The following is a 27,645-nucleotide window of genomic DNA, read 5'->3' on the forward strand; positions in this document are numbered from 1 at the left end:
ACTCTTGAGTTAGGATTCAGGAATCTGTATTTTTAAAGATCTTCCAAAGTGATTACATAACCATCCAGGTTTGAAAATCACTGTGCTAGGCATTGAACATTTACAAATTTTATGTAGGTGTTTTCAAGATCAAGTCTATATTAAAAAAAAAAAAAAAATGGCTTCTAGTTTCTTGCCCACAGAACATATCCCTGTGAGTTGAAGAATTAATTGCAGAGAACAATGACGATCTGTAAGGATACCTGAAATCATCTGTACATTGAATGAAATTCATATGCAGGTAGAATGTTGACAACATGAGAGAGGCCTGGAAAATAGTTGACAGTGAAATGAAGTCCTTCAAAAGGTTTATTATCATTATAGATTATCCACTCTATGACTGCATGGAGAAACGGATCAGAGGAAGGCGGGACTGGAAGCACGTGGATAAGCAAAAGGATCTTGTGGTTCAGAAAAGACAGTGGAAGCATAAAGTAGGGCACTTGGGTCTGGAAATGAAAAGGTGGAAAAGGTGTGAAAACACTGAAGGGACAGAATTAAAATTAGTTGACTGTGTATTTGGTAACCAAGAAATAGAGTCAAAGAAGACTATTAGTTCGGGCAGCTGAGTGGCTGGTGATGCCTTCTACTGAGACAAGAGATACATGAATAACTCTGGTGGGAAAGATAAATTCATTTTTAACATGTTGAGCATGAGGTATTGTGAAGTATCTGGGTAGGGATGTCTCAGGCAGTGGGAAATAACCAGTCTGGTATCCAAGGGATTACTAGGAGCCGGAGATACATATCTGAGAGCCATCAACATAGATGTATGCGAAATTGTTTCAATCTAGAGGTTACCATACTCAGAGAAGGAGAAATGGGGACCAGGGACACATGTCTTATAAGCTTGTACTGTCTGAGGGTAGGAGGGAAGAAAAAAGAGGCAGCAAAGTGGAGGACAGTAGTCAGAGGGTTCAGAGTAGCCCAGGAGAGTAGGGCGCTGTAGAACCCGAGAGGAGAAGGGAGTTTTGAGATGTTAGAACTTAGGCAACTTACCCGATGCTGTCGATGTGGGAAGGAAGGGTGGCTGAGAAGTGGCCACTGGACTGAGCAAAGAGGTCAGGAAGCCACTTCGGTAGAATGGTTGGGCTAGAAGCCAGATTGTGGTAGATTAAATAGTAGTAGGTAGAAAGAAAACTAGAGATAATGATAAGATCAGACATACAGGAAAATAAAAGCAGAGGCGTGGCTTTAACCTGCACAGATTTGGGGTTAAAGAAAAAGTGCTGTTTAGGATGGGAGTACTTAAATATATATTCTGGCTGATGGAAAGTAAGTCTTCCCTAAATACATAGAAGTCATTTCAAAGGAAGTGACTTTTTCTTGGTGTAGATTTTTCACATGTGGCTAGAAGCCCATTTAGAGTGAACTTTCAGACTCTTAGATACTAACCTGTGACCTTGGGCATCGGCCTACAGTCCCCTCCACTCCCCTATTACCAGCCATAAGTCAATAAAACATACATGGTTTCATTTTATTTATATATGACTTGCTCCTTTGAAAGCTCCTTGGGCCACCATTACTATAAAACACTTTATAGTATATTTTATATACACTGGGCTATTTTATGGTAAAAGACTTACAAAATATTTGTGATTCCTTTTGTTCTCTCTAGGGTCACCTGATTCCCAGACTAAGGTTTTTCCTCAAGACAAAGTGATACTTGTAGGCTCAGATATAATATTTTGTTGTGTGACTCAAGAAAAAGTGTTATCAGCACAGATTGGCCAAACAAATTGTCCCCTTATCCATCTTGATGGGGAAAATGTGGCGATCAAGATCCGTAATATTTCTGTTTCTGCTAATAGTGGAACAAATGTGGTTTTTACAACAGAAGATAACATATTTGGGACTGTTATTTTCGCAGGATGTAAGTATTTAATATTAAAGAGTCTGTTGATCTGTTTTGCTCCTCTTTAAAAACTTGAATGCTATTTCTGGGGACTGGGCAGTCTTTTTTGTTTTTTTTAAAAATACGAAATTTTTGCTTGTTTTAAGATGCAATCTAAGCTCATTTTCTATATATTAGTATTTATGTAGCTTGTGTGATAAGATTGGAAACACCCAGCTGCTTAGTTTTAAGTTCTTAGTTAACAGTTTTATTGAGTCGGGTAGTTTTTATGTATTTCTTAATCCTACATTGCTTGGGAATTATTTCATACGTAGTTGACTCTTGAGCGAAAAAAGTTCAAATTGCATGGGTCTGCTTATACATGTATTTTTTTTTAAAGATTTATTTACTTATTTTAGAGAACCTGTGTGCAAGAGGTGGGGGTAGGGGCAGAGGAAGAGAACCTTCAAGCAGATTTCTGGCATGGAGCTCGATCTCACAAGCGATGAGAACATGCATCACACAGTTAACTGACTGAGCTACCCAGGCATCCTTACATGGATTTTTTTCAGTAACTACAGTACAGTACTTTAAATGCATTTTCTCTTACAATTTTCTTAACATTTTCTGTAGCTTACTTTACTGTAAATAATACATACAACATACAAAATAATGTGTTAATGTTGTAGGTCAGGCTTCTAGTCAGTAGTAAACTACGAGGAGTTAAGTTCTGGGGGAGTCAGAAGTTCTATGGAAATTTTTTTTTTTTTTTTAAGTTTGTTTTAGTAATCTCTACACCCAGCGTGGGGCCCCGACTCACAACCCAGAGATCTAGAGTTGCATGCTCTTTGGACAGAGCGAACCATTTGCCCTGTATGTAGATATTTGACTTGCATGGGAAGTCAGTACCCCTGACCCCTGTGTTCAGGGGCCTACTCAAAAGTCAATTTCCTACCTAAAACACACCTTTTAAAATTAAAATTTTAAAGCATCCCACCTAATACAGAAATACCTTTTTAAACCTAAAACATGCCTTTTTAAAAATTCCCCAGTTAATGCAGCCGTGATGATTTTACACAAACTCAGTACTGTAGTATATGCTTCTCTAACTTGTAGAGTAATACAGCTGAGAAGAAGAGGGTCCTTAGAGACCAGGCATGTTCTGTGTGTAACATATGCTTCAGAGCACAAGGGCTTCTTTATTAATATGGTCATTGCTACAGTTCTAAAATTCCATGATCTTTCCAGAAGTTGTTGTGAGCGACTGCCCTGTTTACATAGCTTGTGTTGAATATCCACAGAGACTTTTGTGTTTCAAGGGTTTCTGTCCCCTCTCCCATGGTGACTGTCGTGTGGCGCACTGATGGCCTTGCCTGTTCCTCCCTCGAATTCGGAGTCAGAGGCTGAATTTGGTCTAAAGGGTCTCGGGATCAGAGTGTGTGGAATGTAGTGTGAGTGGGTTTTGCGATTTTCTTTTGATCGTGTGGTGATTCTTCTTACTCTTTTTTGGATTCTCCACTTCTCTTATCCTTCCAGTGAAACTTGGGATGAATTATGTGGCATGGCTGATAACAGTCTCAAGGGCATAACCAGGATTAGATGCACTTCTCAGTTTGATGGCTCTACCCTTACTAACTTTTTGTCTTCCCAGTAATGCATTTTGTAATTGAAGTGAGAGTGAGATTATGTTCAGATTTAAACTTTAGAAAATTTTTTTCCTAAAGGAATTTTAGGAAAAGACTTGGCAGTGTTCCTTACAAATGACCATGGAGTATAAGTTAAGAACCAGTGGTGTATGGAGGAGTGATAAGTGAGATATCCACCTGAAGATACAAAAGACAAAAACTAAAACTCTGAAGATGAGACTATACATCAAGTTTTTTTGTTATACGTCAAGTTATACATCAAGCTTTTATTATACAACAAGTTTTTTTTGTTATACATCAAGTTTTTGTTATATATCAGGTTATACATCAAGTTTTTCCAATAGTGTGCTACTCTTCTACCATAATAGAACAGGCCTGTTTAATTCATAATTTAACCTTCATTTATAGCATTTGGGGGTTGAAAAATTGAGTATTTGTTAACTCAATAGCTGCAATAGAATTGGCCTGCAGAGGGATTTCTTTAGGAACTTAACAGTAAGGGCAGTTCATGGTGTGAGTTAGGGATTAAGAGTCATTATTTTCTTTTCCTTATGCACATCCTGGTAACCCACCATATATTGACCCGCGCCTGGGTGGCTCAGTGGGTTGAGCCGCTGCCTTCGGCTCGGGTTGTGATCTCGGGGTCCTGGGATCGAGTCCCGCATCGGGCTCTCTGCTCAGCAGGGAGCCTGCTTCCTCCTCTTCTCTCTCTCTCTGCCTGCCTCTCTGCCTACTTGTGATCTTTCTCTGTCAAATAAATAAAATCTTTTAAAAAAAAAAAAAACCCACTATATATTGAAAAGACACAATCAAAACCTGCCAGGATTTTTATTTGAGTTGCATTAGATTTATTAATTTAGGGGACCACTTAGGAGAATTTTCATTCTTGCTCTATTGAGTTATCCAAATCAGGAACATGTATATCTTTTCATTTAGTTAGCTCTTCTTTGATTTATTTCAGTGATAGGTGGTCTTACATACCTTTCAGTAAGTTTGTCGCTAAGAATTTGATGTTCAGTGCTAGTAAGAGTAGCTTTTTTCCTCTTCAGTTTATTATTGTGATTGCAAATTCATGTATTATCCAGCAGACAGAATAGTTATTTGTCTAGTACTTGTCAGTGTTTATGCTTGAACTGATTTAGTTACAGGCAAAATCTTTTGTAAATACTGTGTGTTCAGTAATCACTATTTCATAGATAGTGCCACTTCAGCATTATACCTAAGTATTAATCTTTCATCATACTCAAAAACTTCAAAATACTACACTGTGACACTGTGACATAGAATTAGAGCATGTAAATATTTTATGTCACCAGTCAAATTTCATACTTCCTCATTTGGAAATATTTTAATAAAAAATGGCTTTTTTAAAAAATTGCATTTTCTATTCGTTGGTAATAGAATTGATTATACCTAGTTTTTATCCAGCTTTAGCTGATTCCGTTGTAAGTTAACTTCTTTGAGAAGACGGTCAGTACGTTCCAAATACAGCCTTCTCATATTTTTTCTCCCTGCATCTTTGCTTCCACTTCTTTCTGATTGCTTCTGTTACTTGGGTTTTAACTATTTTGACTTAACACATCTGCCACATACAACAATAATCAGGATTATACTAAAAAATCTAGTATGTCATTTTAATAAAACGAAAGTTAGCCTTAGAACAATTTTTAAAACAAGTATGTCAGTGTTATCTGATTATGCAGTTGTTAGACTTTAAATACTCATGACTTCTCTTAATATTACCTAAAATGTCGCTGACGGACATTATTCTACCTTAGGAAGCTATGTGGAATTTTCTGTGTCCTTTAAAGTCTCTAAAACAGTCTAAGAACAGTTTTTAAAGTTTAGTTTTTTTGTTTTGTTTTTTTTTTTTGTTTTTTGTTTTTAAAGATTTTATTTATTTGACAGACAGAGATCACAAGGAGGTAGAGGGAAGCAGGCTTCCTGCCAAGCAGAGAGCCTGACACAGTGCTTGATCCCAGGACCCCAAGACAATGACCTGAGCAGAAGGCGGACGCTTTGACTGAGCCACTCAGGCACCCCTTAAAGTTTAGTTTTTAAAAAACTAAATTATTCTGCAGAATTTTTCAACAAGTAGATAATCGTTTTAAAAAATCTTATTTAATGAAAGATAATTTAGATAAATATAACAGAGAACACCCGTTTCTATGTATGTTTAATTAAACATGAAATCAGAAATAACAATTTCTATAATTAGTGTCCAACTGCAGAATTTTCCATTATTACTTTAAAAGTCTAAGGCATACAGAAAAAACCCAAAAGTTTTTCTTTTTTTCAGTTTTGTCCCTGCAAAATCAGAGGGAATGTTCCAGTCAAGAACAAAAACGAAAGAGCTATAGTCACTTTGAACATTAGGAAGATGCAGAATTTTACCAAGAGATGCTGTGCAGATAATAGTCATTGTAACTCATTTGAGAACTCTGAAACTTGGAATATGGCTTGTGCTGACCTGTGATTTGAATTGGTACTTCTTTTCAAATCACGGTATAGACATGATAGATAATAATACTTTTCACCCTGTAGATTTTTTTGATTTGTTGGCTACAGCTTCTTTTGAGAGATTTGGTGGGATTTGAGGGGGAAAGAATGTGTTCAGGTTGCTCTTGGGGCGTTTCCAAATGAGCTAGTTGTCATTAAGGAGTACATTTTAGTCCATCATTTCTGACATAATATGGACTCCAGAAAAACATGCTACAGAAAGCATGGCAGTGCTGCATTGTTCAGAAGGTCAAATGTAAATACATTATTTCATTTCCAAAGGAAATTGTACAAAATGTAATTAACATTTATGAAACATGTTTTCAGGGAAAATGTATGTAACCACTAAGTAACTACATTTTTTTCCTATTAGATCCACCTGATACTCCTCAAAAACTGAATTGTGAGACCGCTGATTTAAAAGAGATTGTCTGTACTTGGAATCCAGGAAGACCAACCGCATTGGTGGGCCCACGCAATACAAGTTACACTTTATTTGAAAGGTAAAACTCACCAGGGAAAGATGTCAGATGGCAGGGAGTACCCTGGAGGGTATTAAATGACACAGGGAAATGCAGTATCTCATTTCTGTTATGAGTAAGATAAAACCTCAGTACGCTGTATAAAATTGGATATACCATTAATACTACAAATGACATGCACACAGACTAGATTCATGTGCCTTTTTAAAAAATCCTAGAAGAACCCTCAAATATGAACAGAGACTGTTTTAGGTAGTAGGCTTCTGGCTGGTGATTTTCGTCTATTTTTTGAATCAGACACATTTTCCTAAACAAGTATGGAGTGCATCTGGAATTAGAAATACAAACTTTTAAAAAAGAGTAATTAATAGAAATTTACCCATTTATTTTTTCCTGAAGTATTTATCTCTCTTGCCATTTTGAAGTGATTTTAATATTTCTTCTTGTTCTCTTAATTCAGTTTCTCAGGGAAATATGTTAGATTTAAAAGAGTTGAAGCGCCAACAAATGAAAGCTATCAGTTATTCTTTCAAATGCGTCCAAATCAAGAAATATATAATTTTACTTTGAATGCTCGTAATCCTCTGGGTCGATCTGAATCAACTATTTTAGTTAACATAACTGAAAAAGGTAAGCTGCTGTATAAACCAGTATCTTAAAAACAATTTTAGAAGGGATAAAATGTTTCGAAATTAAAGTTCTTTTAGGGCTTACTTTTTATAATTTTCTTTAGAATTATAAATAAGTTTTTATTTTAAATCCTTAAAATGTATAATTTCAAGTTTCACCATTTTGTTGATTTCAGATACAAATTTGAATTGCTCATTTACATAGAAACTCTAAGTGGCTTTAATAGTTTTTGATTGTTGAAAAATTTTGTGTCCAGTTCTTAAAAGATTTTTATTTTAAAATAACTATAGACTCATGAGTGGTTGCAAAAATAATAAAGCCCTGTGACATCTCCCCCAGCTTTCCCCATTTGTGATGTCTTACTAACTATAGTACAGTTTTCAAGTGAGCATTCGACATGGGTACAATACTGTAAACCAGACCGGTGAACTGGACTGCTGACCTTGATAAGCTCATCACAGATGAGCTTCTGTGTGCATTGAGAGTTGTGTGTGCATGGACGTGTTTCTGTGCAGTTGAATCTGTCTAGAGATTCATGGAACCACCAGCATAGTCAAGATACACAGCTGTTCTGTCTCCACAGAGACACTCCCTCTTCCTGCCCCACTGGCAAACCTCCCCACACCTCCCCGCTCCCCATTTCCAGACACACACACACACACACACACACACCATGCTCCTGCAGCCCTGTCCCCAGGCAACATCTCCTCTGTTCCTCATCTCTGTGTTTTGTCATTTTGAAATGTTGTATAAATGGAATCATAAGTACTTAACCTTTGGAGATTGGCATTTTTTTACTAAGGGTAATGTCCTTGAGCTTCATCCAAGGTGCTGTGTACATCAGTGAGTGAGTGGTTCCTTTTTATTGCTGATGATTCTGGAATTTTTACTAGCCCTATTAATACCTAGCTCAAGATAGAAATAAAATACGGTCCGTCGTCTTAGCATTCATTCCTGTGGGCATCCCACTGCATCAGTGCCGTAGTGGAGGCGTGGCCTCCCTCACAGACTCCCAGTCAGTGGAGAAGGGCTCAAACCAAATGTATTATGATAGAGACTGGCAAGTGCCCAGTAGCTGAGCTTGTTGCCCTATTCGTAAATGTAAGTAATTTCTGTCAGCTGTTCCTTCTCTCACTTTAGTTCTTTCTTGGTTTCCCCTAAGCTCAGAAGAGCTACATTTGGTACATTTGAGGGCTAGTGTTCATGTGTATTTGCCCCCTGCCTTTCCGTATTACTGTCACAGGACTCCTTGCCCACTCACGGTGGCCTCTGTGCCGTCACCAGCATCGTGTGCGGTTTGTCTCACTGTCGTCCCGTTGTTCTTGTCAAGACCCCAATCGGAAGTGCTCTTCTGCATCTGTTCTGCCAATTTTAGTCAGATTCTTCCTTCAGAGCTCACCTTAAGTCCCATCTTCTCTCTCTGACTTTCCCGACCACACTTGCATCTCAGTGCCTGTGGCCACTAGTAGGTGTACTACGCATTTCCAACTTAGCGTATATACTCTTGTTCATTGTCTCTCTCTCTCTCTCTCTCTTTTGGTCACTCTCCAAATGAATTTGGCATTCCTTAAAGGTAGAGATTATGATCTTCCTACCTTTTAGTATTCCTGTTGCCAGTCTAGGAATCGTGAGTGTGGTTGGTCCGGAAACACAGTTGGCAAGATTCCAGCAGTAAAAGTGAGGTTTGTGTATGCCACGGGTTGAGTGGAATATTGTTGATCGGTACCAATGATTCCTCTCTCGTTTCTTAGTGGTTTTTTGTTTTGTTTTGTTTTATTTTTAATTGTCATTTGTCCTACTAGAAAGCAACTTTTTAAGTAATCTTTACAAATTATACTTACAGTCTGCCCTCGTATTCCTACTTCAATCAAAGTGAAGGATATTAATTCAACAGCTGTTACACTTTCCTGGCATTTACCAGGCAACTTTGGAAAGATTAAACTTTTATGTCAAATTGAAATTAACAAAACTAACTCAATCCAAGAATTGGTGAGTAAGATTTTTCTATAAACTTCCTTTGATGTTACTTTGGCTAAAATAGTTTTCAGAATGAATTAAGGGAATTGATATGCAGAAGCTCTCACGTGGATTATTATAGAGATTTAGTAAGAAGTAAGATACTATATAGATCAGTGTAATGACAGCGTTATATGTAGCACTTGAAACAGTTGTAATACTGGGTGTCATAGAACATGAGTTTGACTTTGACTCCGCAGAATGTTTCCAGGTCTAGTATAGTCCCTGGCACATGGCTGGTTCTCAGCAGATTTGTAAATGAATGGATAGTTGTTGCTATAACCTTTCACATCAGTTCATGGGCTGATAAGCACCAGAGAGGAGATGTGATTTTTTAAATTGCTAAGTGCAGCAGTAGGAACAAGTTCTAAGTCAGAAGGTGGTTGTTACAAGTCAGAACATGACTTTTTTTTTTTTTTTTTTTTTTTTTTTTTTAAAGATTTTATTTATTTATTTGACAGACAGAGATCACAAATAGGCAGAGAGGCAGGCAGAGAGAGAGGAGGAAGCAGGCTCCCTGCTGAGCAGAGAGCCCGATGCGGGACTCGATCCCAGGACCCTGAGATCATGACCTGAGCCGAAGGCAGCAGCTTAACCCACTGAGCCACCCAGGCGCCCCAGAACATGACTTTTAAATACATTGCAGATACTTAACTTGACTTTTGTACTGCACCATCTTGTAATTTGTGCTAAGTCCAAAATGAAAGATAACTGAATGAAAATACTCATTTGGAAATTTACTGATAATTGCTAGAAAATCAGTCAAATGGCAGAATATAACCCAAAAAAAGACTGCTTTGTAATTCGTAATTGGGAGCTCAGAGAATTTCCTGAGACATGCGGATCCTCAGATTTGTTTAAATTGTTTCACTTTAGTTTTATATAATTTAAATAAGAGTTTGTTGAAGAATATATTCTACATGTTTAGCACCATACTAGAGGTTCTGAGTACCCTATTAAAAAATGCATAAAATGATGCCTGCCTCAAAGAAGCTTCCAAATACAGCTTACATATTTAATCCTCAAGGTCATCTTAGATTACTAAAGTGTACTGAGGCCTGTTGTATTAGCCATTGACCAGTGGGCAAGAATATATCACCCTCTCTGCATAATTTATCTTACCATTATTACTTAGATCATATTTGAATTAAAATGACACATAAATACTGTTTATTGTTACTATAGAGCATAATTTCATGGTTTTTGTATTTGTGTAAAAATTAAAATATTTTGGTGGATGAACTGTCTTTAGTTTTATAAAGGTAAACTCCTATGGACATTTAGTCTATGATAAAAATTCGGGTGGGCTTTCTTATTAAAATGTGTATGTGTGTGTATATATATGAGAATTCTTACATGATGTTACATGTACATACATATACTTACTGATTTGCTTTAATAGCGGAATGTCACAATCAAAGGAGTAGAAAATTCAAGTTATCTTGTAGCTGTGGACAAGTTAAATCCGTATACCATATATACTTTCCGGATTCGCTGTTCTTCTGAAACTTTCTGGAAATGGAGCAAATGGAGCAATGAAAAAAAATACTTAACCACAGAAGCCAGTAAGTTCACTAAATGATTTATAGCTGATTATTAATGTGGGTCTTGAATTTTACAACTTACTTTTTTTTTTTAAATTATTATTTATTTATTTATTTTCAGAAAAACAGTATTCATTATTTTTTCACCACACCCAGTGCTCCATGCAAGCTGTGCCCTCTATAATACCCACCACCTGGTACCCCAACCTCCCACCCCCCCGCCACTTCAAACCCCTCAGATTGTTTTTCAGACAACTTACTTTTAAAGAAAATGTCACTAAAGTGAGTAAAAGGATAACGCTTGAATTGCATAATTGTGTAATAATATCTGCTAGTAAAATATCATCCAGACATCTTAAGTGGTGGCTCTAAGGTTTGTGATAATACGGACAGCTGCTGGCTGTGCTGTGTGGAAAGACTAGGCCTGTCTGCAGGATGTTTGCAGCTGTTCTAAGATGATATAGAGGAAGTAGACTCGAGACTGTGGTAAGATTATGGGTGATTTTTCTGACACTCTGTCCTCCTTCCCTATAATTTTAATAATCTGTTTAGATATTAACAAAGAGAATTTGTTGGAATTTTTATTTGTGACCTTGGCCTGAGAAATGGATGGGGCCAGAGGTCTTGAACTTCATTTTCTGTAGTACACAGAGGCCAAAATAAGTACAAAATTAGGTAACTGGTGTTCTGAGTATGGTAATTTCCAAAGATGAAACAAGATTCTACCCTTGAATAGTCAGATGTCAGCTTTAAAAGTCAAAAACAAAAAACGTAGGAATAGGTATACTTTTTAGGAGTCACTCAACAAAAGATAGCAAATGCTTTATTTGCACTAGATAATATAGGGAATATAAAACTTCTTCCAGGGGCGCTTGGGTGGCTTAGTTGTTTAAACATCTGACTCTTGATTTCAGCTCAGGTCATGATCTTGGGGTCCTGGGATCAAGCCCCACATCAGGCTTCACATTCAGCAGGGAGTCTGCTTGAGGATTTTCTCTCTCTTCCTCCTTTTGCCCCTCCCCCAGCTTATGTGTGTGTTTCTCTCTCTCTCTCATTCAGATAAATGAATCTTTTAACAAAAACTTCTTCCAAAAAATTAATGCACAGTAAGACAAAAAATGATTGATGTTAATCCAGATTTTTGCCTCTCCACATGAAGGAAGGTTAGAGAGATGAGAGAAGCTTTGTGATAAATGTAAAAAAAACTCCCTGGATCATCAAAACTGAACGCCGTGTACAAGGCCAGAAAGGGGAGTGTATTTAGTTACCCATTGCTACCTGACGAATTACCCTAAAATTCAGTGACTTGAAACAATGAACATATATTCTCTCACAATGAGTATAGGTCAGAAACTGAGAAGCAGCTTAGCTGAGTAGCTCTGGCTTACAATCTCGTGAGGCACAGCGTAGACAGAGATGGGGGCTGCAGGCTTGCCCAGGGCTAGAGAATCAGCTTTCAGGATGGCTTGTGCCGAGGCTATTGCTCGCCATGTAGGTCTCTCCGTGGTGCTGCCAAGTATCCTCATAACATGGCAGCTAGCTGCTCCTAGACTTAGTGAGTAGAGGGAGAACATGGCGGCCTCCATAATGCCTCTTATGACCTGGGCTTAGAAGGGAGCTACCATCATATCTGTCGTACTGTGTTGGTCACCCAGGCCAGTGCTGTGACAGTGTGGGAGAGGACCACACCCAGCTGGGCATACCAGCAGCTGTGACCAGTATCACTCATCATTTGGAAACTGGCTACTACACGACCTTTGGCATTCAGTTGATGAACTGTTGTTGCCACAAGAAACCATTTTATGTATACCTCACGGAGATGATAGCACAAATTCACTAAACATACTTCCTGAGGGGCACCTGGGTGGCTCAGTCGGTCGAGGGGCTGACTGTTGGTTTTAGCTCAGGTCATGATCTCATGGGTCATGGGTTGAGCCCCATGTCGGGCTCTGCACTCAGCAGGGAGTCTGCTTCAGGATTCTCTTCCCCCCACCCCATTCACATGCATCCTGGCTTGCTCTCTCTCAAATAAATAAATCTTTAAAAAAAAAAAAAAAAGCACCCACAGTGTGTCAGGAACTGGTGTAGTCACCAAGGATATAGCACTGAATAAAACAGTCTCTGCCCATGGAGTTTATTAGGATAGAGGATTAGAAATCAATTTTTAAAAAACAGTATGTTGGGTAGTGCCACAGAGAAAAATAAAGCCTAGAAAGGGGACTAAGGAAAGAAGGTGATAGGGGAGGAAGGGTTGCAGTTTTTTAAATAGGGTAGCTAGAAAAGACTTCAACTAGGAGAGGAACACCGGAGCTGAGATACGGAGGAGGTGAGGTGATCAGGGGAGGAGAGTTTCTGTGCATGGGGGGAGGGGTCAAAGAAAGCGCTGGAAGCCTGAGGCAGGTGTCCTCAGCTCATTTGAGGAGCACCAAGAAGCCTGTGCTCAGGCGAGTCCTCACCACTTGAGTGAGGGGAGGTAGGAGGATGTGAGACGGAGTCACATCCCTCAGGGCCTGAGGGGTGATTTTAATCCTTTGTAAGGGGCCTCCTGTTTTTCAGGCCTTGAGCACTCAGCTTTTCCCTTGTTTCATTTCTGAGGGGAAGCCATTGGGCTGCTTCACGTTTTTATGGAGAATTCCAAAAACCTAGAAAAAAATCCGCAAGTGCCACTGTTTCAATTACTGCTGTTACCAACTGGCATGTAGTCCACGCCTTCAGCTGCTAACTTTTAAATCTCTTTTCTAGTTCCTTCAAAGGGACCAGATACATGGAGAGAGTGGAGTTCCGATGGAAAAAATTTGATAATCTACTGGAAGGTAAATACCTGATTTTCACCTGAGAATTTAAACAGCGCTACTGTGCTGAGTTACTTAGCTTATGTGTGGTACTTGGGTGATCGAGGAGCCCCGGTTTCCAAGACTGGCTGTTCGCAGTCCTGCTGCCGGCCCCCACAGTGCCCATCACCCTGTATGCACCACGGTCAGTTTGGCGGGGATCTTCTCTGACAGATCGCGGCGTTCATTAGTTTGATTTCATGAGGCCTGCAAAGGACCTGAGGATTTCATGAATTCCCTCCCTCTCACCTGAGTCAGAAACACAGCCAGAAGCTACAAGTTAGAATCTCAGTCCTGTTGACATTTTTTTCTTCACTGAATAGGAAACTTCTTACATATCTCATATGTAATTTGTTTTCCCTTAATTGTATTACTGTATGCCACTTAAAAAGGCTTTCATGGTTTTGTAAAATTTTTAGATACGCTATAAATTATATTGTGTTTTCACTGGTGTTCCTCTACTGGGGCAGACATTTTTGTAGCATTATATTCTTTACCTGATTTGCAAACGTCAAAAACAAACAGTTGTTTTCGAGTCAGATGTTATAAGAGCAGCCATAATTGGATTCCTTTCAAGAGTGAATTTTGTTACTGAAAGTAAAACATTATTTTTAAGAAAATTTGAGGTCAGCCCAGCTTTGAGGAAAGTCTGTGTGCAGATTCACTGTAAGTCCTGTTGCTTTGTGATTGTCTGCGTGTGACCGCGTACCCCTCTGACCCTTGATTAGAAAATCCACTGCTACTCAACAGTTGTCTGTCAGATTTCATGACGACGTAGTTACAGTTCCACACCACCTCAGTGGGTTTCTTCTCAGCCTTTCGGCTAAGATCAAGTTCTGTTGATCAACAGATCAAGATCTGTTCTTCATAGTGTAATAGCTGATGCGTCCTCTAGCCAAAGACAATACATCACATAGGTCTTTGGAATTAGGAGATGGAACAGGAGCCTGCTGTACCCACTCCACTCATTGGCCTGGTGTTGCAGGACCATTACTTCAGTGTAGAGAATGTCTGGGACGTGCTTCAAACTAGATGAATGCCTAACCAACAGTTAAAAATACTGAAGTGATTGTAACTTCAGAGACTAGGTTAATGGTTCTGCCATTTGCCAAAGAGGAGTGTATTTGGGTGGAAAATTAAGTTGGTTGGGGTTGACTTTTTAAAAACACATTCTAAAAATAGGTGCCACTGGGGTATCAAAGTAGAGTCTTTTAGGTAGTGGTTTAATGTGAGTCTCTGGAGTTGAGGAGGGTAGTCAGAGCTAAAGACATAGCTTTGAGTAGCATGTAAGTGGGATCACTCAGGGAGAACATGCGGGGTGGAAAGAGGCCAAGGAGGGACCCGTAGGTGATAGCGTATTGAGGAGCCCGCAGAGGAGAGTGGGAAGGTTAGAGGACAGGAAGACCAGAAACTGGTAAAGCAGAAACCCAGGGTGGAGTTCTGTGAAGGAGAGAGCCATCAGTAGCGTCAAAGAAGGCCCATGAGCCTTAGACTAATAAAGGGCCCAATAGGGCAGACCATCAGAGAGTCCCTATTCAGAGCAGTGTTTTCAGCGGAGTATTAATATCGAGGTCATTCTGGATCAGAGTGTCCTGTTCGTTGTCGTATAAATTGGAGGAATAGTCTGGAAAAGCAGTTTGATAAGTCTATCTACTTTGGAGATCCACATTAAAGAATTAATCCTAACTATGAAAGAAATTGGTGGTACGAAAAGGTACACCAAAGTATAATTTTAGTAATAAGTTAGAAACAACTTGAATATTCCTTATATTATTCAAATAACTGGTAAAAATACTACATAAAATATAAAGCCATTCAGTTGTATATATTATAGACAGCTATATTATAAAAAGGTGAAAAAAAGATAAAATCATGATTAAAACAATTTTAATTAGAAATATCTACATCTTAGAAAAACAACTTGAAGAAAATGCAAAAATGTAAGAGTGTTAAAGAGATGGGAATATGAGAACATTTTACAGGTTTTTTTTTTTTTAACTTTTGTATCATTTCCAAATTTTCTGGTAATGGGCATGTACTATTTTGAGAAAATAATAAATATTTTTTAAAAACTGTGATGCTGTTTTTTTAAAGTTTTATTTATTTAAGTATTCTCTACCAGTGTGGGGCTCAAACTCATGACTCTGAGATCAAGAGTCACATGCCCCATTGGTTGACCCCGGCAGGTGGCCCAGTGTCGTAATATTTTACGTTTCGTTTGGTAGAGCAGTCATTCTTGTTACTTTCTTGTTTAATTCTGAAAAATGTGAGGCTAAAAACTGGTTTGTATTAACTTAATTTTTAAATTGCTCTGTGCTCTTAAACTGCTTACAGTAAGTATAATTTTTTCCCCCGCATCACTCCCCTGACCTGTCCTGGCCGCGGTGCCTTCTGAATCTGTGTTTGACACCATTCGCAGCTTCCTTGATTCTGGTGTTGCCTTGTATGATTGACATGGTGTCTGTTGACACCTGACGGACGGTCTTGCCTCACCACATGGCCAGTGTTGCAGGTTTCTTGACAATTTATTTTTCTGTTTCTCTCAGCCTTTACCCATTAATGAAGCAAATGGGAAAATACTTTCCTATAATGTATCCTGTTTGCTTGATGAGGAGACACAGTCCCTTTCTGAGATCCCTGATCCTCAACACAAGGCAGAACTACAACTTGATAAAAACGATTACATCATCAGTGTGGTGGCAAAAAATTCTGTTGGCTCATCGCCACCTTCTAAAATAGCTAGCATGGAAATTCCAAACGGTGAGTACCTAAGGTAATGCAGAATATAAGAACCGGAAATTACAGCGAAACATTTTAAAGGGTGTTTGCCTGCTCTTACGAGGTCAGCTCTCTTCTCATATCTCCTGCTGCTGCTGATCTGTAAGGAGGATTTAGCCCGTTCCTGTGCAGAATTCTTGGAGAGACAGCAGCCATTAGTCACTCGTGGTGACTCCAGACCTCTGTACTGGTGGATAAAATAATTAGTGTTACCCAGTCACATTAGGGCATAACGTTGGAGAGTTACGGTGGTAGACTTTACTCTAGTAAGAAATGTTTTAGACGTTTATGTAAGACCATTTTCAGGTATCTTTCCAAGACCATGGGAGCTGTTGCTGTATCAGCTGGGCTGTTCCACAAACTGCCAGGCAGGAAAAAAATACTTTGGATAGCAGCTTTGTTGATAAGACATTTCTTTATTAATAGGAATCCTTTACTGATAAATTCTTCTTAGGGGCACCTAGGTGGTACAGTCGTTGAGCATCTGCCTTGTGCTCAGGTCGTGATCCCAGGGTCCTGGAATCGAGTCCCGCATCGGGCTTCTGCTCAACGGGAAGCTTGCTTGTCCCTCTCCCACTCCCCCTGCTTGTGTTTGCTCTCTTGGCGTCACTCTATCAAATAAAATCTTAAAAAAAAAAAATTCTTCCTTAAATCTAAATTAGATCATCAGTGTAAAGTTTAAAGAGTCACTCTAGAACAATTTTAAAATTAACTGAGTGCCTTTCTTTAGATGTTAACGATTATCAGTAATCCATAATACTTAACCCATAGCCACTTCTGCCTCTTTTCTCAGTTCATTTCTCTTCAGGTCATTCCCTGCTCCCATCTCCCTTTGCTGTCCTGCCCCAATATGGGGGCGCTGGTCTGTGACCAGCCACTCCTGAAGGAAGACAAGTTGCTGGTCCAGTTAGGTTCCTCCAAGTATCTTTTCAACTCTTGACCGAGGCAGTTTCTTACTCCTTGCACTTAGCTGCTGCTTGGCTTTGTTCAGTGGACCGTAGGGAAGAAAGGACCGGGGGAAGCACTGTACCTTTCAGACACACGGAACACAGAGCCCAGAACACAGAGCCCAGATCGCAGCACACACCAGAGGGGAAAGGTCCTCAGGCAGTGCTGTGACAGCAGAAAGAAAAAAAAAGAGGAGAAGAGAGGTGTGAACATCCTTAAGAAGATAGCCTTCTGGTTTAGATTCTACATTTCATTGCTTTACAATGATAGGCAATAGCTATGTTGTCTTTTAATTCACAAATTGTTTTCCTGCCTTTTCCATGTGTCCTTCAGAAGGCAGTAACTTCTGGACTAACAGTAGTGTAGCATCAGCTCCTAGACAGTTATGGAAGCCTCAGAAGAAATCACCCTCCCTTGAGGATTTCCTGAGTCGGAGGCCCTGTGGCCCCGGAGCAGGTTCATAGTGTGGGAGTTTAATCACATTGAGCCCAAACACTCCTATGTCCGGGGTCTTCTGAATTCTAAGCCAAATTTTTGTCTTGTGTCAGGTAGGAATTGCTTTATCAATACCATTTTTTTTTTTTTTCCCAAAAACCCTTCCTGTGGCTTTTTACTGAACCCTTGAATAAAAATCAGTTACAGAATTTTCTGCTGTTGGGGCACCTGGGTGGCTCAGTGGGTTAAAGCCTCTGCCTTTGGCTCAGGTCACGATCCCAGGGTCCTGGGATCGAGCCCCACATCAGGCTTTCTGCTCAGCAGGGAGCCTGCTTCCTCCTCTCTCTCTGCCTGCCTCTCCGCCTACTTGTGATCACTGTCAAATAAAATTGTAAAAAAAAATAATTTTCTGCTATTAACTGTGGAAAATACCCTCTCCCTTTGGGCCTAACCTGCCCAGTCCTCACCCCCAGCCTAGCCACGCCCCCCATCATCTGTAGACTGAGATCTGACAGGATGGGGAGACAGAACCTCAGCACAGCCCCCATCCCTCCAACCTCTGTACTTCAGCCCTCTGTCCCGTGTGTGTGTGTGTGTGGTTCCCTCCCTGTGCACAAGCTGGCCGTTCTGTCCCACAGCGACCATTCCATCCCATGGCCTTTGATCCCTCTGCGTGTCAGCTAATTCCCCATTCCTCAGCCCGTCTCCACAAGCCCCTTCAGCCCACCCAGAGGCTTGAGAGGAAGAGAAGGGCTGGTCGGTCTGCTTGTTCACCACGGATGCTCGTGCTCCCACTATAGAGGTCTAGCCCCAGGGCTGGGGTTGCAGGCATAGTCACCCCCCGTCTGCTCACAGAGCTCACATCCGTAGTGGGCGAGGAGGGGAGTGTGCTCTGCCCTCTTCCCACCAAACACTGCCACCCCCCACTCAATTGCCTGCATGCCCTCAGCCCCGTCCCCCCACCCCTCTGCCCTGGCTGACCTTCACACCCTGGCCTGCTGCGCCCCCACCTGTCCTAGGTACGCTTTCATGACTTTCCAGCTTCCGAATCTATCTGAAGGCACAGGCAATTAGCTTTTTACAACAAAAGTAGCAGAGTAAGTCTTCTAAACTTTGCTACAGGTCTAGGTAGTTTGAGCACTCTTTTCAAAATTTCTGTCCAGTGAAGTAGTTTTTCTAACTCTTGCCCATATTTATGAGGTATACCTTATATTACTGTTCGCTTGTTTTTTTTAAGATTTTATTTATTTATTTGACGGAGAGAGATCACAAGTAGATGGAGAGGCAGGCAGAGAGAGAGAGAGGGAAGCAGGATCCCTGCTGAGCAGAGAGCCGGATGTGGGACTCGATCCCAGGACCCTGAGATCATGACCTGAGCTGAAGTCAGCGGCTTAACCCACTGAGCCACCCAGGCGCCTATATTACTGTTTTTAATACAAGTAACATGTACTTCTTTCTTGTTGAAGATGATCTCAAAGTAGAGCAGGCTGTCGGAATGGGAAGTGGAATTCTCCTCACTTGGAATTACGATCCCAATATGACTTGTGACTATGTTATTAAATGGTGTAACTCATCTCGGTCTGAACCCTGCCTTATGGACTGGAAAAAAGTCCCTTCAAACAGCACCGAAACTGTAATAGAATCTGGTAAGATGAACTCGTGCCTCTCCATGAAAGTTGTTAAAAATATTTCTAAAAGAGCAATACATGAGGTGACTGTGTATGATGAGTGGTCCTTTACGCCTTACCACGGGAATGGGTGTGAATTGGTTTGACCTTTCTGGAAAGTGCTTTGTAGTAATATGCATGGGAAAGGGTTCCTGTCTTTTAATTTAGTAATTATTTGTCTAGGAGTTTATTCTAAGAAATAATCAGAGAGCAACACAGGATTGCATCTAGGAAGGTTCACCATAGTGTTCCTTGTAATCACAAAACTTGAAAACCCAAATAAGAGAATGAGTCAGTTACAGTGTATCTGTAAAGTGGAATGTTAAGTAGCACCACAGATGGCGTCAAAGCCAAAACAGCATGGAGGAATGCTCCTGAAGAAAGAAAGCCATGGAGCCGTAAGCAGTGTGGTCTCACCCCTCGACCTTTGCCTTCATGTGTCCAAGCGCAGGTTACTGGGCAGAGCCAAGAACAGAGGCCACTGATGGAGGATGGGGGGCATCCGTGTGGCAGGGGGCACAGGGTGTGTGGGGCCGGGAGGGGACGGTTCCCGGCGCCTGACTGTTGACAAGCCGTTAGTCCTGTAAGGCATGCTGGTTTTGATCACACCAGCCTACAGGTCAGCCATGAGGAGATCAACAGGAGCAGGCGAAGCCAGCCTTGCCCTTGGACGTTACGGCCCTTTTTCCACCACCATTGTTCCTTCTGAGTAGCTATGAGTGTTTCGTGCCCCTGCCCTTGGGGATTCTGGATCCTGCAGCCTCGGTGGTGATGCTTCTCGAGGTCATCCCCCTGTCCTGGTTCTTCTCACGTTGAGGGGAAGCCCAGGAGAGTAGGCTGATCCTCTCTCCCAGGAGCCGGTGCTGCCCGCTTGCTTTTTCACCATCAACTGGTGAAGATGAGTCCTGTCCGCTAGATTACTCCATGTTGGTTAAGAGTACTTGCCAGTTCTACTTGAAATACTTGATGGTTCCCTTTATCCTTCCTTCGAGCCCGCCTCCCTTCTCAGAGTACCTGGCGCTCCCCACTCTCCTCTCCCGCACCTGCCCGCGCCTGCCCGCGCACCCTCCCCACCTGGAGCTGCCTAAGCCTTACACCAGCCTAATATACTCTGTGTGGATTCTCGTCCCTCTTCCACCTCTGCACCTGGGCTTTGAGAATAACTAGGGTGGACTGGGGCAGGCTCGGTGGTGTGGAGGGGGTCGTCTTAGAGTATCTAGAGACAGAAATTGAAGCTGAGACCTGTTAGGGTGAGAGGGAGAAGCTCCCGATTACAGCAGGTGAGCAAAGGCCACAGTGGTTGAGAAAGGCTCAGAGAAGTCAGGTGACCGCCCAAGGTGACAGAACCAGCTTGTGGCAGCACCAGGATTCAAATTCAAAGCAGAAGGTTCAGTGCCTCGGGAGGCCAGGAATTGTCTCTCTCATTTACTGCTGCTGGGACAACACCGTGGCCACAGGAGGCCCTTCTTGTCCTTTTTTCAATCTAATCATTTCTTCATTCAACTATCTATTTTACCACCTCAAAACACAGAACTAAAGCCATAGTCCCCACTCGGGCCTTTTTTCTTTTTAAGGTAGCAGAACCCTACAGAATATTGACAAACTAATCATCCTAACACTAGGTACAGTTTACTAACTTATGTGAAGATTAAACTAACCTCAGGCATGGCTGACACCAAAGAAAAACGTTACAGAACGATCTTAGAGGTTGGCCATCTCACTCTGGAGCTTGCAGAAGCACTGGTGTTCCGTGGGTGCATAGTTACAGCAAACTGGTGCTCTGACCACACCAGAAGAGTCGCTCTCCATGAACACAGCACAACCCCACATGCTGCCGTTTTCCCCCAGGCGGGATTTTCTTCCTAGACCACCACTGCTGAGCTCCTAATTACCTTTTAAGACCCTGTTTCAGATGTCACCTCTTGGTGGCTTTTCATGGTACTCTTAGACTCATTCAGTGGCACGGTAAAGGTGCCCCAGCCTGTGATAGGTCCCTGTAGTCTAGCACGTGGTGTCTTGGTTACCCCTGTTCATCTGTCTCCCCACCACTCTTACCACCTTTCTAGGCCACGGCCCCCACAGTGTCTGCCTCTTGTTCCCAACATTTCACATGTTGCATTGTGTCAAGGAGGTATTTTAAAGGGGGCTTTTTGAAGTTAAGATGCTTCTCTTGCATGTTCTGTGACGTTAACTCAAGGGCACTAAATAGTGATGCTGTATAGAGAAACAGACTCTGTGGCCCGGCGTACTTGAAGCAGCAGGGTTGAGCGGAAATGTTAGTATCTGCTTTTCAGGGGTAAGGGGAGAGAGAGAGATCACACTGGCTAGAGCAGGAAGGGCTTTCCAGAGGCTTGACCTGAACCTGGAATTGGCTAATAAACTGACACGGCCCAAATTTGGGGAGAAGTCATCATTGCTTGGTCTTAAAGAAACAGAATGAAAGCCCTGTTTACTGTTCTCTCCCTTCAAAGTCATGGTATGTTACACTGTTCGTTACAACAGAAGTGAATTTGTTTAATTTTTCTAAAGTCATTTCTCACTCTGAATATTTATCAGTTTTGAAAAAATGGATTTTTTTTAATGATAAGAAAACAGCTATTTAAAATTAGCTTTGGAAATTTTGGAATAAATGATTATAGGTTTGATATTTCTAAAATAGATGTTCATAGTAATATGTGCTTAACGAAAGTTAATTGTCTCCATCCTGTAGATCAGTTTCGACCTGGTGTAAGATACAATTTTTTTCTGTATGGGTGCAGAAATCAAGGATATCAGTTACTCCGTTCTATAATTGGATATATAGAAGAACTGGGTAAGTTAAATGGGTAAGTTTTCTTAGAGTCCAAGGTAACATGAGAAATTAGAAATAGCGATTGCAAGATTGAATGCTAAAAACAAATTGAGATGTTTAAGGAAGGAAGAATAATTTGTATGATAAATTGAAAATTGTGATTAATCTTCATTTCGTTAAAGTTTATATTTCACAGTCTTACTGTTGTCATTGAGAAATGAAATCTCAATTTTGATGTCAGAGAGACTTAATTTGCACTTGAACACGTTTAATAAAACCATTAACTTCCAGACTGTGTACAGAGGGGAAACACAGTTCTGTTTGCATAGCTGCTCCCGGATTTTGCCGAGGGAGCAGCTCCCTCCACTGCCGGGTGTGTGCTGTGAGAAACCCCCTTGTGTCTCCAGTCAGTAGTGCACGAGCTTCACGGGAGCAGTGCTTGGGCTAGTATCCCTGAAAGTGGGACTTCGTAGAGAATAAAGTTCTGATTTCAGATTCAGTTATTCTTAAGGATAGAAATCTCATCAGATGTTGTGGTCTTCCTCTGTGTCCCTCAACTCTCCTCTAGCTGCAGACGTTTTTCTCTTTACAGCCCCGACTGTTGCGCCAAATTTCACTGTTGAGGACACATCTGCAGATTCGATACTAGTAAAATGGGAAGATATTCCCGTGGAAGAGCTCAGAGGCTTTTTAAGAGGATATTTATTTTACTTTGAAAAAGGAGAGAGAGACACATCTAAAATAAGGGGTTTGGAATCCGGTAAGTCACTTAACTACAGCGGGAATATTTCCTAGAAGTTCTCTTTAACCACAGAAAATAAAAAAATAAATTAAAAACCAAGGGAAGAGAGAGAAGTGCTGCTGAGTAATACTGGTTTCCAAAACTGACAGAGATAAAGGAAAATGAATAAATATGAGACTTTGAGGATTTTAGTATGTGATAAATGACATGTACCATTTTTCATTTAAATTATTCTGCAGACTTGGATTATAAGCCCCGTGGGACAGAGATCATCTCTTAGCAATCTTGTATCATGCATAACAAACATAGCATCCTACCTAGGTTATTTAAAATTTTTTTAAAAAGTCTTTCTGTAATTCTAATAATGGAGGAGAAAAGTTCAGGAACCCAGAGAAGGGCTCCAGAGCCTCTGCTGTTACCTGACAGAGAGCCGTCCGCACAGTTAGTCGTGGCCTTGGTGAGCTGGCAAGCTTAATTGACTTGACTGGGGACAAGAGCATCCATTAGATCTTTAAAGGTTCGGTCAGTCCTTGACAGTTGGTAAGCGGATGTCCAGAGTCCATAGAGAATTTTCAAATTTATAAATACAGAAATGTTTATGCAGACTTCTGGCTTCTCCCTAAATTATATTTCTGTTGAGAGTCAGATGTTTCCTCTTCATAGCCACATAACGCAAGGCTATCATCTCTTCAGTTTGAGAGCTCTCATTTCCCTTAATGACCTCTCCTCAGAAGAAAACCACTTGAATTCTGTAATGCCCGTCCGACAAGTAGAGAACAGCAGTGCTTCATGGCGGTGCTGCCCGGGCATCAGCTAAGGCACTTCCCAGAGCAGCTGTGCTAGCTGTGCACCGCCCCCTCACCACTAAGGTCTGTGTTTCCAGAACCTTCGCAGTTGCCTGTGAATGAGAAAAACCCCACATAAAAAGTTCTACAAATACCTAGAGTCTGGTGAAATTTTTCTCAAATGTTCAGAAATTTTACGCTGTACCAGTTAAAAATTCTAGCACCTAGACTTCCATTTAGACATGGAGCATTGGTCACTGAAGTTGAAGAGGAAAAGAAAAAGCATAAAGCCAAAAAAACAGAGACAGGCAAGAGTACACCAAATTTGGACATTGTCAGGCTGATGGGAGCAGGACAGATCGCCTGGAGGATGGAGGATGGTGAAATCCAGGTGGATGTTCAGGCTTCGGCGAAAAATAATTTTGACTCATCCTTTGGGTCGGGATTGGAGGCAGGTGGTTAGGATGGATAGGAGCTGAACCGTGAGGACTCACTGTAAGGAGCAATGAGAACCCCCAGAGTTGTACACCAGCCTCATTCAGCTAACACGAGTACCCATTCCCCTGTCCGAAGATGAGGGCTTTATTCTTTGGAGAAACAGCCAGAGAACCTCCAGAGAGAGGGACACCCTAGTGAACAGTGTGACCTTTTCTGTTCTCCTTCCCCTAATAGGAAGCTAATAATAGGACATCTTCAGCTAGGCCTATTTCCCTGGACGAGATAAGAGGATCTTTCTTTGGAAAAGGAAATGGTTCCTGGGGCAAGACACAAAAGGTGCTGGTATTGGGGGCCTGTCCCAGTGAAAGGCCAGAAATTGACCTGGTCATTCCCCACCAGTGGTAAGTGAAGCCCACCAACCAGTAAGCTCCACCCATTCACAGTGACCTTCCAGGGGCTCACTCTACCCGTGACCAGCAGCCAGGGATAACCAGATGGTTGAGAAAGATTCTAACATTTCTTCTGGTTTCTAACAGAAACCAGAGGAAATTAGAGAAAACAAATTCAGAGTAGGGAAACAGAATTTTATTTTATTTTTTTTTTAAAGATTTTATTTATTTATTTGACAGAAATCACAAGTAGACGGAGAGGCAGGCAGAGAGAGGGGGGGGGGAAGCAGGCTCCCCGCTGAGCAGAGAGCCCGATGCGGGACTTGATCCCAGGACCCTGAGATCATGACCTGAGCCGAAGGCAGCGGCTTAACCCACTGAGCCACCCAGGCGCCCCAGGGAAACAGAATTTTAAAACAAAAACCCAAACTATCCTTGCATAGTTGAGATACCCTCCCTGTATTTATTGAAAGGACCTGGTGTTACTAAAAAAGAATGGTCCGAAGATAGGTAAGAACTCATCAAAATTACAAATATAATCAAAGAAAATTTTAAAGAATTAAATAGTAGTGAAATTACATGGGATATAGAGAAATTCTTCCCCAAGTTAGACGAATGCAGAGGAGAAAACTTGGAGTAAAACGATGAGGAAGTTGGAGCACGCGGAGGAGACCTGTGCTGTCATGCTTTATAGGAGATCTGTCGGGGGAGGGGGGTGCGGAGGGGGGCGCAATAGAAGGAAATGACCAAAGAGCAGAACATTTCCCAGATAAAAGCACTCAGTAAGTACACAGTAAGATAGGTAGAAAAAAAATCTACACCAGGGTAGGCTGTCGTGAATTTCCCAAGCACCTGATACAAGTCCTAGAAACAGAAAAGATTGGCTCAGGTGCAAAGCCTCGGGAATGAAAGTGGCCTTGGATTTCAGCAGCACAGCAGATGCTGGAAGATAGCACAGCTGTGTCTCCAAGATACTGAGTGCAAATTTTTTTCAACCTTGAAGTCTGTACTCTGTCACCGGCAACCAGTGTGAGAGCCAAGGGAAGGTATCTTAAGACCTGTAGAGCTGCAAATACTTCTTCCCCATGTCCCCTTCTCAGGCAGCCATTCTAGAACAGTGGGTCAGCCTGAGAAAGCAAGTGGGACAAGGTGGTTCAAGATGGCGGGAGCTGGGAAGGCCTGGGTCTGGAGCAGATACACTGGGAAGGGGGCCTTGGATGGGGGGATGTAGGAAGCCGGGGCGTAAGCAGGGGTAGGGCAGCCAGTCATGGCATTGGGATTTTGTTGCGTTGGGCCATGTGGAAAATTGCATTGAATATTCATAGGAGGGTGTGGGAGGAATTGGGAATTGGTACATTAAGCAAATGAGGAAAAAACATTAAAACAACAGAAAAGTAAGGGAAACATGAGCAGACCAAGCAATTTGTCTAGCAGGAATCCATACTTACACGATTGCACTAATGTAAATGGTGAATTTCCCAAACATTGTGGTGTGTGTGAATGATGTGGGATGTGAGGGAGACCACGTGCTGAGAACACCCAAGCTTCACCTTCTTTGTAGGACATGCATATGTAATGTCTACAAGTCTTAAAGTGCCGCCAGCATGATTTTATTTCAAAATACAGAAGTAAATATCCAAACAGGTGACGTGGTTTGGCAGAGAAGGTGCGAGCAGAAAACTGCTGCGTTTTGTTGTTACCATTTAGTCCTGTTCAGTCTTTCAAATTAGTCATCCATTACTTTGATTAAAACTTTAAAACAGTAGTTGAAGCAGTTCTTCATCTTTCTTCTGAAATGATCCTGTGAATATTCAGGGCTTCCTGGCTAGCGGCTCACATGACAACTCAGTGTGCTGCCTCTTCCCGGGCAGTCGGGAGCGAGCATGGTAGCGAGGGGGCTCTGGCACCACTCGGTGGGGTGGCCCCAGCCACAGCGACCCTGCCCCAGCAGGTGGAGGTACACCTTCCTGCTCTGAGGAAGAGAAGGGACTTCTGTTGATTACCTGCCATATGCCAGGATTATTCTAGAGACTGTAGGACAGCTTCTCAGCCCTGGGAGATAGGTCGTGATCGTTGTTTCATGAATTAGAGAAACTCAAGGTTGGGGTAGTTTCAATACCAGGTCTGGACCACATGGCTGCTAACGGCAGAGGGAGAACTTGAACTCGGGTCTGGCTGACTCCACAGGCGCTGGCCTCAAGGGCAGCCGGCAACCACTTACTCGAGACAGAGTTGTGGGTCAAACAGGTATGAGTAGCTAGGTGTTTAAAAAATGGTTTAGAGATCAGTAATAATAATAATCTTCCCTTTGAAAATAGGTCGGTCAGACATAAAGATTAAGAACATTACTGACCTATCCCAGAAGACACTGAGAATTGCTGATCTTCAGGGTAAAACAAGTTACCATCTGGTCCTGCGAGCCTACACAGATGGTGGCATGGGCCCAGAGAAGAGCATGTTTGTGGTGACGAAGGAAAATTGTAAGTTAATTACTGCTGATGAGGTGCTTTCCGTACCTAAATGCATAAGTTTTCAGCAAGTTTTGTTCATGTAGGAACCCCCTTTTTAAAAATTGCATGTACTGTTGCTTGTTTATTGTGGGTAGCCAGCAGTGTTCAAAGGCGACAGGATGACTTCATATTTATTCTTGTCAGTTATTTGAAGCTCTTTTCCTAAGAATACTTAAGAAAATAATGTATGAAGGATACATCTCAAATCTGGAGTTGTAAATTCATGTTAAATCTATATAAAGCTGATCCACTTTAACATATTTTTTAAAGATTATATCTATTTGAGAGAACACACACATGTGTGCAAGTAGGGGGAGGTGGAGGGGGGGAGGGAGAGAAGGACTCTCTGGCAGATTCCCCGCTGAGCTGGGAGCCCCACGCAGGGCTCGATCTCACGTCCCTGAGATCGTAACCTGAGTTGGAATCAAGAGTTGGACACTCAGCTGACTGAGCTCCCAGGTGTCCCCACTTGAACACCTTTTGCCTGATACCAAATGTGATTTTTAACATACCCAGGGAAGAGCTAAAGAAATACCCTTTAAAAAACTGTAGACCCCAGCACTCACCAGTTTGAGATGGAGAGTAGGGAAGATGGGCTTGACTGTCTGCAGCGAAGAGCTTGAGTTGGAAGGCGGCATCTT

The 27,645-nt window shown here is 41.6% G+C and overlaps 1 protein-coding gene and 1 pseudogene across 2 annotated transcripts in view; both read left to right on the top strand.

Moving 5' to 3' along the window:
• The window catches only part of LIFR (LIF receptor subunit alpha), an 83,800-nt gene that overhangs the window by 46,272 nt on the left and 9,883 nt on the right, over window positions 1-27,645 (top strand). For both annotated transcript variants that reach the window (XM_044232520.1, XM_044232519.1), the window contains exons 7-17: window positions 1,658-1,912; window positions 6,392-6,521; window positions 6,961-7,130; window positions 8,974-9,119; window positions 10,549-10,711; window positions 13,433-13,503; window positions 16,068-16,281; window positions 19,149-19,328; window positions 22,060-22,161; window positions 22,733-22,900; window positions 26,813-26,974. In XM_044232520.1, the coding sequence (XP_044088455.1) occupies window positions 1,658-1,912; window positions 6,392-6,521; window positions 6,961-7,130; window positions 8,974-9,119; window positions 10,549-10,711; window positions 13,433-13,503; window positions 16,068-16,281; window positions 19,149-19,328; window positions 22,060-22,161; window positions 22,733-22,900; window positions 26,813-26,974 (1,761 nt within the window). The remainder of the gene's footprint in view (window positions 1-1,657; window positions 1,913-6,391; window positions 6,522-6,960; window positions 7,131-8,973; window positions 9,120-10,548; window positions 10,712-13,432; window positions 13,504-16,067; window positions 16,282-19,148; window positions 19,329-22,059; window positions 22,162-22,732; window positions 22,901-26,812; window positions 26,975-27,645) is intronic.
• LOC122896854 lies at window positions 14,325-14,530 on the top strand (annotated as a pseudogene).

This window comes from Neovison vison, chromosome 1 (genome assembly GCF_020171115.1).
Source record: "Neovison vison isolate M4711 chromosome 1, ASM_NN_V1, whole genome shotgun sequence".
NCBI classification, from domain to species: domain Eukaryota; kingdom Metazoa; phylum Chordata; class Mammalia; order Carnivora; family Mustelidae; genus Neogale; species Neogale vison.